This window comes from Loxodonta africana, chromosome 9, assembly GCF_030014295.1.
Source record: "Loxodonta africana isolate mLoxAfr1 chromosome 9, mLoxAfr1.hap2, whole genome shotgun sequence".
In the NCBI taxonomy this organism is placed as follows: domain Eukaryota; kingdom Metazoa; phylum Chordata; class Mammalia; order Proboscidea; family Elephantidae; genus Loxodonta; species Loxodonta africana.
The window spans coordinates 76,845,333-76,857,499 of record NC_087350.1 but is presented as its reverse complement, the minus strand read 5'-3'; the positions used below and the strand labels follow the sequence as shown (position 1 = coordinate 76,857,499).

Here is a 12,167-nt window from a genome sequence, read left to right as displayed (position 1 = left end):
GTTGACAACCACTTTTAAATGACATCGTCTTAGCTGAGCTTCACAATAACCCATGGAGGCAGGTTTTATCATAATCCTCACTCTTTCTTTTAATTTATTGATACACACAGAGGGATGAAGATGGATACAACAGACACTTGCATATCTACCACCCTATAACCTCCATTGTCCTAAGAGGACATTGATCCTTAGAAAGTTTGGGTCACATGGCTAGGAAGTGACAGAACCAGAACTGGAACCCGGGTCTGCCTGACTTCAGGTTTGTGCCCTTTTTTCTGTATTATGTGGCATCGAGATGAGACATCTGCCAGTTACGATCCACTGAAATGTTGCTGGCCGTTTTAATGGTTGCGCCTTAATTATAACACATCAGAACTGGAAGGGACCTTAAAAACACACCCACTGCCATCACGTCAGTTCCAGCTTTCGGGGACCCTATGTGTGTTAGAGTAAGGGACCTTAAAAACACACCCACTGCCATCACGTCAGTTCCAGCTTTCGGGGACCCTGTGTGTGTTAGAGTGGAACTGTGCTCCACTGGATTTGCATTGACTGTAATCTCTGAGGAAACAGTCACCAGATCTTTCTTCTGCAGTGCCTCTGGATGGGTTTGAACTGCTAACCTTTATGTTGGTAGCTGATCACAAACTGCTTCTTGTTGTTGTCGTTAGGTGCCATTGAGTCGATTCCAACTCATATCGATCCTCTGTACAAACACTGCCCAGCCCTACGCCATCCTCACAATCGCTGCTGTGTCTGAGCACATTGTTGCAGCCACTGTGTCCATCCGTCTCGTTGAGGGCCTTCCTTTTTTTCACTGACGCTCTACTTTACCAAGCATGATGTCCTTCTCTAGGGACTGGTCCTTCCTGATAACATGTACGAAGTATGTGATACCTTCCAAGACAGACTCATTCTTTCTTCCGGCAGTCCGTGGTGTATGTTCAGTATTCTTCCTCAACACCATAATTCAAAAGCGTCAATTCTTCTTTGGTCTTCCTGATTCCCTGTCCAGCTTTCACGTGCATATGGGGTGATTAAAAACACGATGGCTTGGGCCACCATGCGCTTTAGTCCTTAAAATGACACCTTTGCTTTTCAAAACTTTAAAGAGATCTTTTGCAGCAGATTTGCTCAATGCAATGCATCATTTGATTTCTTGACTGCTGACCTCTTGACCTCTAAGCACACTGCTTAAAGGTCTTTAAATCCAACCTCTTCCCGTTACAGATAAGCCCTAGAGAAGGAGGATCTCACCTAAGTCATACACAAGTAGCTGAGCTGGGGGAAGAATGCAGACTTCCTAGTTCCTAGGCCCCTTTTTATTTGGGGCCAGAGAAGAGAAATATGTCTAGATAGTTGCTTCATTTTTCTGATTGGCTTTTGCTTTAAGAAAATAACTTTTTTTCCTAACAAAAACATCACCAGCTAAAAGTATAGGAAAAAATAGTAATTGATACTTGATTCCCCATTGGAAGGATGTCTTATATCATTTAAGAATTATTATTTTACATGTAATTATACTGGGAGATGAAAACTTTGACTAAGTTAACAGGGACCAAGCTCTTCACTTAGAAAAGAGGCTCTGAGACCTAAATGCTGAGGGAGGGCAAAGTGATTTGCACTGGATGTCCAGGCTCCTTTCTCATGACAGGGAGGCGCAGCATCACTTTGGGCCAAGGGGACACACTCTGCTTCAGCAGTCCTGGGTTCAAATCCTAGCTCTCAATAGCTATGTGACTCTGGGGGAAAAAAATCTCTTAACTTTATATATAAAAAAAAGAGATCAGAATGTTTAACTTGGGGATCACCTTATATTTTGTTCTGTAAAATGTAAGTTTCTGGTATTCAAGTCTTGATACATTGTAAAATGTCCATGCCACATCTTTCTTGCCCCCTCCCACCTTCTCTTTGAATTTGCCGTCTCCACAGCAGGAGGACATGTATATTTTATATGGAGTGCCAGGTATAGGTCAATAGGTGTTTCGCGGGGTGGGGAGGGGACAAAGAAAAGGAAAGCTGAATTCCTCTCGATGCTGGTTAGCATGAAGACACAACTGTGCACTTTGTGTTGAGTCATGGGGGCAGCCCTTGCATTCGCAAACAGACCTTACAGCCCCTACTAAGTGAGTCTGTCCAGATGGGAACGTTAATTCACTGGCCTGGATATATTTCCGTGACACCCGGAAAAAGAGTTGCCTACTGACTGGGCTTTGGTGAGTCTTCGTCAGAAGAATGTGTGCAAAATAATAACCATGCTGTCATTCATTCAGTGTGATTATGTGCCAGGAACTGTGTGTCTTGAATTGGTATGATTATTGTATTTTGCAGCTGTATCACTTAACCCACTGTGCCACCAGGGCTCCATAAGGAAACCAGGTTCAGGAGTTAAGAGACTTACTCAAGGGCACACAGCTAGTGACAGGATGGGAATTGAGGCCACGGTGTTGCCTGATACCAAAGGCCCTGCTCTAAGAGGGAGAGCACCATGGTTGTAAATTGCCATCTCACGTGGCAGAACTGGACACAGGCCTGTTAAGATGGAACTGCCTCCTAAACTTGCCCTTTTCCATCCCTCTGTAGAACGACATGGGTTACAAGAACCAAAGAGAGTGGAGGAGCTATGCAACAAGATCACAAGCAGCTTAAAAGACCACCAGAGTAAGGGACAGGCTCTGGAGCCCACCGAACCCAAGGTCCTGCGTGCCCTGGTAGAACTGCGGAAAATCTGCACCCTGGGCCTCCAGCGCATCTTCTACCTGAAGCTGGAAGACCTGGTGTCTCCGCCTTCCATCATCGACAAGCTCTTCCTGGACACCCTGCCTTTCTGAGCGGGAGCCTCCTGAGCAGGGAGCTGCCTCATCAGCTAGCACCTGCTTGCCAGGCAGCAAAGGGATGAGTCTGGACACCTACCATTTTCTGTCCTTCCTTAAGAGAAAAAGCAGCTCCTGCAGAAAACAAAGACTTTTTTTTTTTCCTTCTGGCACTTTTCCTTACAACATAAAGCCAGAAAACTTGCAGAGTATTGTGTTGGGGTTGTGTTTTATATTTAGGCTTTGGGAGGAGGGTGGGGGGTATAGTTCATGAGGGTTTTCTAAGAAATTGCTAACAAAGCACTTTTGGATGATGCTCTCCCAGCAGGGGGAAAAAAAAGGATAATATAACTGTTTTAAAACTCTTTCTGGGGAATACAATTAGAGTTGCTTTGTATTTAAAAACAAGAACAGCCAAGGGTTGTTCGCCAGGGTAGGACGTGTCTTGAGACTGATCCCTTTAGAATATGCTTCTGGTATCAAGGGTACGTATGTGGTACAAACAAGGCAGAAATTCCCTTTTCTTAATTTCTTCCTTCCTTTATTTTAACAAACGGTGAAAAATGAAGGATGACCCAGAAGTCAGACATAGCAAAATGATAATGGCTGTTTGCTTCCATATACAAGTGCAATTTTTAAAGTGCTGTCTTACTGCGTCTTGTTTATTAACTCTCCTTTGTTTTATATGGAAATAAAAAGGAGGCAGTCATGTTAACAAATGACACATGCTAATTTTTCTAGCAAAGGCTTTGTCCACCTGCCCTGTAGAACCCATCTGAGGTATGGTCCATCCAAGACTTTTTGGCCAATCTTGATGGAACCAGATCCCTGCCCTGACTGACCGGCTGTCCTGAAGGGGGCTCAAATCATAAAATGGATTGTACACAACTGTTTTGGTTGCATTCTATCAACCTTGCCAGAGTTCCCTAAACTTGGCTTTAGTTATAGCAATTGACTGACACATCCATTCAGAAGCCACAGGAACATTAGATGAGTCAGGCAAGTATTTGATCCCTTGATGAGAACATGCAAATAAGTAGCAACTGGATCATACAGGGTAAACATCAGGGATAGTAAGGTTTATATATATATATATATATAATTTAATTTTTGCTATCAGCTAAAGAGACAATTTGGAGAGCAAGCAAGTCTTACTAAAAAAAAATAGTATGAATGTGAGTATTAGAAAGGATTAGTGGGCTTTGTTTCAACATTCCGTGTTCGTACTCCCTTTTGTATGTTTATACTGTTAATGCCATATTCTTATGAGATAATTTGTTGCATAGTGTCCTTATTTGTATAAACATTTGTATGCACGTTATATTGTAATAGCTTTGCCTGTATTTATTGCAAGACCACCAGCTCTTGGATGCTGAGTTACAGAGTACTTAAGTGGGGGTGTTCACAGTGACTTGGTACACCAAGTAGAAAAATAAACATATATATATATACACACACATATATATATATAAATATAGCAGGTTACATATATATATTTATAATGTGTCTTTTTATTAACCATTTGTACAATAAATGTCACTTCCCATGCAGTTATTTTATGGCTCATTTGCAGTGACTTTTAAGGCAGTACTGTTTAGCACTTTGATATTAAAATTTTGCTTATGTTTTGCTAAACTCAAATAATGTTTGAAGATTTTTAGGTCTAAAAATCTTTATATTATATACTCTGTATCAAGTCAAAATACCTTTGGTCGTTTTGCTAAGAAACTTTGAATGTCAAACTGATGTCACAGTAGTTTTTGTTAGCTTTAAATCATTTTTGCTTTAGTCTTTTTAAAGGAAAAATAACAAAACTACGCTGTTTATATTACCATTAAATTATACAATCAAACAAATGCCAAATGAATGAATTGCCTAATTGCAGCAAAGGATAACCCAGATAGCAAATCATATATGTGTTGTTTTTCAAGAGTCCATTCTGATATTTGATCACGTATTATGTTTGTGTGAGCTTTTATGAAAGAGTGTTATTTTTATATTAAGATGATAGGATTTGGGAATGTTCAGATCTTGGAATGTTAGTCTTGGAAGAGGCCTGACTTGTCAACTAGTCCAAATGGCAAATTCATAGAGGAAAAAACGGGGGCCTAGCAAAAGGCAAGGACTTACCCAAGGTCAAGGCTAGGAACTCATTCCCCTTTTACTGGCCTTTCTACTCAACTTACTGCATTATAGGAAAACAGGCTTTTAAACATAACCATTAATATTTACATTATACCTGAAGATAACCACAAGTAAAGTAGTACTTTTGCATTAATTTTTTGAGCTTATATGAAAACATCAGTATTCAGTATCAGGAAAGCTAATATTTCACACAAGGTAGCTTCAGACCAAATTCAAATTGAATTTGAATAAATTAGAGACATTGTGCATACATAACCCTCTTGTACACCATTTGTATTGGGAAAGTTAATCCTTGTTTTTGTCGTGTTTGTAAAGGAAAAACAAAACAAAACAAAACCCCAGAGCCCTAGAGAAATGCTGTTACTTTTTACTTTTACACTTACCAGATTTAAGGAAAAGACATTTTAGCCGCGGTATCTATTGGTTGAAAGGAGTGAAGAACTTTTTTTAGTTAGAGGTCATACACTAGTGCTGAAAATAAACATTACAGCCAGCATGCTTCCGTCTTCCAAAGTTATTACGGGAGCCTACCAAGTCATTTATCAGTTCAACTCTTTTTTCTTATTTTTGTCTTAATGTTGACACACAAGTGTAAACAGAACGGATGACCACACTAGCTCAGTAGAGGACAACAAGAATTAAAGCAGGTGATTCTTCTCCTTGCAGAAGAGCTCTCTCAGTGTGAACATGCCTTCTGTGGGAGGAAATCAGGAATCCACCAGCTGCCAATGGAGAGTGCCTTGCTTTTATTTCAGACAGCAGAGGTTTCCAAAGTTTCTCTGTTCCTCTAACAGCATTGCTTTTTAGTGTGTGTTAACCTGTGGTTTGAAAGAAATGCTCTTGTACATTAACAATGTAAATTTAAATGATTAAATTAAATGACATTTTATCAATGGCTACTGGTGTGTTGACTAAGCATGCTTCACTTAACAGTTTTCTCTCAATCATTTATGAGATCGTATTTGCTGTGAACTCTTAAACACACCCCCAAATGGATTTTTTTAAAAGGCTTAGTAATGCTGAAAAATTCATAGGCATTGTGAATTGGAAATATATTAAACCTCACAGATTGGGAAGAACATTCTAAATTCAATAACCATTTATTGAGTGCTTCCTGTGGATAAAGCACTGCTGGGTTCTTTGAGGAGATACAAACATGTACCGTGCAGAAAACCTCGTCTTCCTTTAAATTATATATAACTTAAAACGAAGCTAACAATATATTGCCCAAAAGTATTCGTTGAGGGTATGAAGGATTTATTTTTATATCGAGATGATAGGATATCAATTGTTTGTGAACCAGAATTTATAAGGGTATGAAGGATTTATTTTTATATCGAGATGATAGGATATCAATTGTTTGTGAACCAGAATTTATAAGAACTAGGATTAATTTAGAGTTCTCAAAGAGTGGCCAGGACTCTCTGCCATTGTGTTTGAGCCATTACCACTACATTGCCTAGAAATCCCTTCTTTGTGGGTAATACAAATACAACTTATATTCAACTCTACCCAAAATATCATGTATTCTGAGTCAGTGCAAATATGTTTCTTTTTTGTGTTGATGGCTCAAAAGGAGAAATGTGGGGGCTTTCTTAATGACTTCATCAGTTCATCTTTAAGTATTTTCTGTGACTTCCAAGTATAGGCTGTGTGGTAAGTATAGGCTGTGTGGTCTAGGAGCCAAACCCTTCTTCCTGCTTCTCAGCAGCACCTTTATTACATCAACTGTAAAATATTTGTAAGAAAAAGATGAGAGATAAATAGTGGAGCACTGTCTTGCATATGAATTCAAATACAGGTACTTGGATCACCCCCTCCAAAAAAAAAAAAAAAAGAGAGTCAAGCCCCTTTGCTGCGAATAATAGGGATAATGGCCTGGCTTGAATGGGGAAGAGGGGCAGGAGGGGCAGGACTGTAATAGGGACACCTGCCTGTAATTGAATTTCTACGTGTTAAATGCACAAAGATAAACACAAGAAGCTAATTGTTAACTTGTGAGTTTAGGTACAATTTAAGTGCTTTTCAAGGATAATCTTGATTGCATGTGTTTTTTTGTTTTTTTTTTTTTTGCCTTAGGCACTGATTTCAGGGCCTCCCCCCTCCATCCTTTCTCTCAGGAGACACCCAAGATTGCTCCACAATGAGGCTGTTAATAAACCTTTGTTGTAGGGCTAGGCTAAAAAACTGAAAGGACTAAAATCCAAAAGGCTTAACTGGTCTGTCATCTTGTCCATATACTTTTCTCCGAAAAGGCCCATTTATTGCTGTTGTTAGGTGAAGCCAGGTCAATTCTCACTTATAGCGACCCCATGTGACAGAGCAGAACTGTCCCATAGCGTTTTCTCCTTGGCTGTCATCTTAACAGAAGCACATTGTCAGGTTTCTCTCCAGCTGAACCGCTGGGTAGGTTTGAACCGCCAGCCCTTCAGTTAGCAGCCACCAGGGCTCCTTGAAAAGGCCCATACATCACCCAAATGGATGAAAGTCCTATCAAGTTTCAAAGAGGGTTTTTGCACCTTGCATTATTTGACACTCTTCACTGGAAATAAAATTCTTTGAGAAATGCTTCTGAAAATTCTTCCTCAGCATTGTGTCTGAGTTGCACTGTGACACTGGCATGGGCAATAGTTTTTGTTTGTGGGTTTTGCTTGGCTTGTGTTTGCAAGCACACTGTCATTCCCATTTTTCTTTGTCTCTGACTGACCCTTTTCATGGCTCCATCAACCAGCCTGTGGAACATGCATCCCTGCTCTGATTACCTGCCATAATGCTGGCCACCTTTAGGCTGGTCCTATAGTGGTATTTGAGACTTAACATTCATTAAACCGGGCACTCTGGTAAACACCTTCCTTTGTTATCTCATTTAATTTTTTGGTTTTGGTTTATCTAGGAAACCCTACGGGGCAGTCCTACTCTCATATAGGGTCGCTGAGTCAGAATTGACTTGATGGCCCACAAGAACAAAAACAACAACTTCTAAGAAGGTGTTGTTATCCCCAGTCTAGAAATGGGGAAAGAGGCCAGGAGAGGTTAAATACTTCACCCAAGATCCTAAAGCTAGTAAGTGACATTTCAGTACACATCAGTCTGTCCCCACTACCCCTGGCTGCCTTCCTGGAGCTCTGTCTTTAGACCTGCTCCTTTCCAGAACACAGGAGTCATTTAACCTCAATTCCTTGCTTATCAGCCTGTGGTAAGGAACTTAACCCGAGCACCACAACTACTCTCCTATCTTCCGACTCAAGTTCATTTGTCCTCCCTGCCAAACTTATCACCTGTCTTAGTAATTCTTCGGACTCCTCTGTTTCACAGCCCCCACCGTCTGGTCTCTACAGTACTCTTTGTTCCTCACCAGCCTTAGACCAACAGAGCTTTGTAATGATAAGGCACTGCTCCACTTTTAGGATTCCTTTTTGGTGCTTCCCGCTCTAATCTCAACTTACCTCTCTCTGCCCTCAGAGTGGATTTCATCATCATTCAGCCCCTCACAACTCTTTACTACCTTCAATCAACTTCTCAATTTCCAGGTGATTGAAATGTCTACTCAGGTTCTAGAGTCAAAAGCTTCAAAGCTGTCCCCTCTTGGACCTTACAACTGCCTCTCTGTCTCCTCCTGGCTACTTTCACCAAACCCACAAACACCAACCCCATCACCCCCAGTATGCGGCTTCTTTGCTCCTGAGGAGAGGTACTGGGCTCACAAAGAGAACCAGTTAGCCCTTGTCCTTCTCAGAGTTGTTCTCCTCCCAGCACCCTCGCCTTCATTTTGCCCACTGAGCCTATGTGTCTCCTAACACATTTTCCATCTTTTATTCCTAAAACCCTAATTTCTTTCCCCCAACATCTCACCTTTATTCATTTTTTCTCACCAGATTTTAATCAATTCCTCAGGATTATAAAAAGGTGCTGTTAAGTATAAAGAAGAAAAATACACATGTAAGTATACTATCCTAACATAGCAGCTTTCAAGTTTCCTTGTCCATATATGTATTTTTAGGGTTTTTTTTTTCTGATTTAAAATTATAAAAAGGAGTGCATCTTTATATTTGTATTGTTGCTTTTGACACTGCCAAGACTCTGCGGGAAATTAAAATAATATAAAATTGGAATAAAATAAAACTCCTTTTAAAAAGCAAAATATTTCATGCACACAAAAAATGAAACATTAATAAACATAAAATCGCAATAAAATATTTTTTTAAGTATAAAATAATTGGAAAATATTTTAAACAAAATATTACATACAAAGGAATGATGTAACAAACATCTGTGAACTTACCACCTGACTGAGGAACCATCAGGCGCCCTATGCCTCCCCAGTTGAATGTACTCTTTCCCCACCATCCTGAATTTCGGTTTATTTCCTTGCATATGTATGTAATCTTAAACAGTTTATTGTATAGAGCTACTTTTTCTTTTTTTTTAATTTTCTACTAGTGGTATCATAAGGTATATATTTTTCTGCAACTTGTTATTTTTCTTTGCTCAAAATTATGGTTAACATTGATCTATGATATTGGATAGCTCTGGCTGCACAGTGGTTAAGAGCTCGGCTGCTAACCAAAAGGTCAGCAGTTCAATACCACCACTCCTTGGAAACCCTACGGGGCAGATCTACTCTGTCCTATGGGGCCGGTATGAGTTGGGATCGAATTGACAGCAATGGGTTTGATTTCAGTTTAATTCATTCATTTTCACTGTTCTATGGTACCTCTTTTTAGTACACTGTAATTCATTTATTTTCCTGTCAATGACTGTTTAAGTTTTTCCCAGGTACTTGCTATTACAAGCCATGATATTGTGAATATTTTTTTACCTATGTCCTGATACACATAGGCAAGAGTTTCTGTAAGCTAGTGGTTTTCAATATGTCATACCAGGACTTGCAGCATTAGCATCACCTGGTAACTTGTTAGAAATGCAAATTATCAGGTCCCATCCCAAACCTACTGAATCAGAAACTCCGGGAGGAGAGTCCAGCAATCTCTGCTTTAACAAGTTCTCCAGTTGATTCTCATGCACGCTAAAGTTTGAAAGCCACTGGTCTAGGCCTACCAAGAAGTGCCACTGCTGAGTATGGGGGTACATAAATGTTCTTCTTTACTGGATAATACCAATTTTCTTCCAAAGTGGTTGTAGCAATTTACACTCCTACCAGCAACATATGAGTTCCTACTGCTCTTCTCCTTCCCAAAGATGGATTTGTCATGTTTTATTTTTTTATAATCCTGTGGTTATAAAATGGTATCTTACTGTGCTTTATATATATTTTTTTTTTACAGGACAAACTCAACATGCTAGAAACAAAAGATCCCTTACTGTCCAGAAGCTTCCCTTTGTTTTCCAACTCCCCCACTTCAGAGATGGTGTAATTTCTACAGTCTTGCAGGCTAGAAATTGGGGCACTATGTCTTATATGCCATTCTCCCTTTCCAGATGGCACTTAACAGTGGCCTTCTAGAGATTACATTACTATTGTCTAGCCACAGAGAGCGGTTCTACAGGTGGAAACATCAACTTGGAGAAGAGAAGTATAGTTTCATGATAGGCATTATTTTAGGATGACTTGTATATAGGGTTGGTCTTGGAATAAGTCTGATTTGTATTGTAGCCCAGATGTTAGCTGGAGTCTTTGCTCCTTAAGATCTAGAAGAGATTGTTTTGAACTCCCTATTCCACAAAAAATAAAAAAGCAGTTGCTGTTAAGTTGGTTCTGACTCATGGTGACCCCATCTGCGTCCGAGTAGCCCTTCCTCCAAGGTGCCCTGGGTGGACTCTAGCCAATGAACCGCCAGATTTTTGGTAAGAAGCCCACCGCATTAACTGTTTGCACCACAAATAGGGAGGTTCAAAGACCTCCTCCACCTATTGTCTGTCAGTTTGTCATACCATTGTGGCTGGCATGTTGCTGTGATGCTGGAAGCTATGGCACTGATATTTCAAATACCAACAAGGTCACCCATGGTGGACAGCTTTTAGTGGAGCTTTCAGGCTAAGACAGATTAGGAAGAAGGATCTGGCAATCTACTTCTAAAAAAATTGACCAGTGAGAACCTTATGAGTAGCAGTGGAACATTTTCTAATATAGTGCTGAAAGATAAACTCCACAGGTTGAAAGACACTCAAAATATGACTAGGGAAGAGCTGCCTCCTCAAAGTAGTCGAACTTAATGATGTGGATAGAGTCAAGCATTCAGGACTTTCATTTGCTGATGTAGCACGACTCAAAATGACAAAACAGCTGCAAACACCCATTAATAATTAGAATGTGGAATATACAAAATACGAATCTAGGAAAATTAGAAGTTGTCAAAAATGAAATAGAACACTTGAAAATAGACATCCTAGGCATTAGTGAGCTGCAATCGACCAGTACTGGACATTTCGAATCAGACAATCACATGGTCTATATGCCAGGAATGACAAATTGAAGAGGAACAGTGTTGCATTCATTGTGAAAAAGAACAGTTCAAGATCTATCCTGAAGTACAACACTGTCAGTGATAGGATAATATCCATACACCTACAAGGAAGACTGGTTAATACGACTATTACTCAAATTTATGCATCAACCACTAATGCCATAGATGAAGAAATTAAAGATTTTTTTAATCAACTTTTGCAGTCTGAAATTGAACAAACATATAATTAAGATGCATTGGTAACTACTGGTGATTGGAATGCAAAAGCTGGAAACAAAGAAGGATGAGTAGTTGGAAAATATGGTCTTGGTGACAGAAATGATGCCAGAAATTGCATGATAGAATTTTGTTAAGACCAACGATTTATTAATTGGAAATACCTTTTTTCAATAACATAAACTGCAACTATACACATGGACCTCACCAGATGGAATACACAGGAATCAAATCGATTATATCTGTGGAGAGAGACGATGGAGAAGCTCAACATCATCAGTCAGAACAAGGCCAGCCGCCGACTGTTGAACAGACCATCAATTGTTCATATGCAAGGTCAAGTTGAAGCTGAAGAAAATTAAAACAAGCCTACGTGAGCCAAAATACAACCTCGGGAATATCTCACCTGAATTTAGAGACCATCTCAAGAATAGATTTGATGCACTGAACACTAACGATCGAACCCTAAATAAGTTGTGGGATGACATCAAGGACATCATAGATGAAGAAAGCAAAAGGTCATTAAAAAGACAGGAAAGAAAAGAAGACGAAAATGGATGTTAGAAGA

At 39.8% G+C, this 12,167-nt stretch overlaps 1 protein-coding gene across 5 annotated transcripts in view; it reads left to right on the top strand.

Moving 5' to 3' along the window:
* Window positions 1–5,847, top strand: part of NR4A3 (nuclear receptor subfamily 4 group A member 3) — a 44,516-nt gene extending 38,669 nt beyond the window's left edge. For all 5 annotated transcript variants that reach the window (XM_064291667.1, XM_064291669.1, XM_064291668.1 and 2 more), the window contains one exon: window positions 2,584–5,847. In XM_064291667.1, the coding sequence (XP_064147737.1) occupies window positions 2,584–2,831 (248 nt within the window). In that variant the 3' untranslated portion in view covers window positions 2,832–5,847. The remainder of the gene's footprint in view (window positions 1–2,583) is intronic.
* The last annotated feature ends 6,320 nt before the right edge of the window (window positions 5,848–12,167 follow it).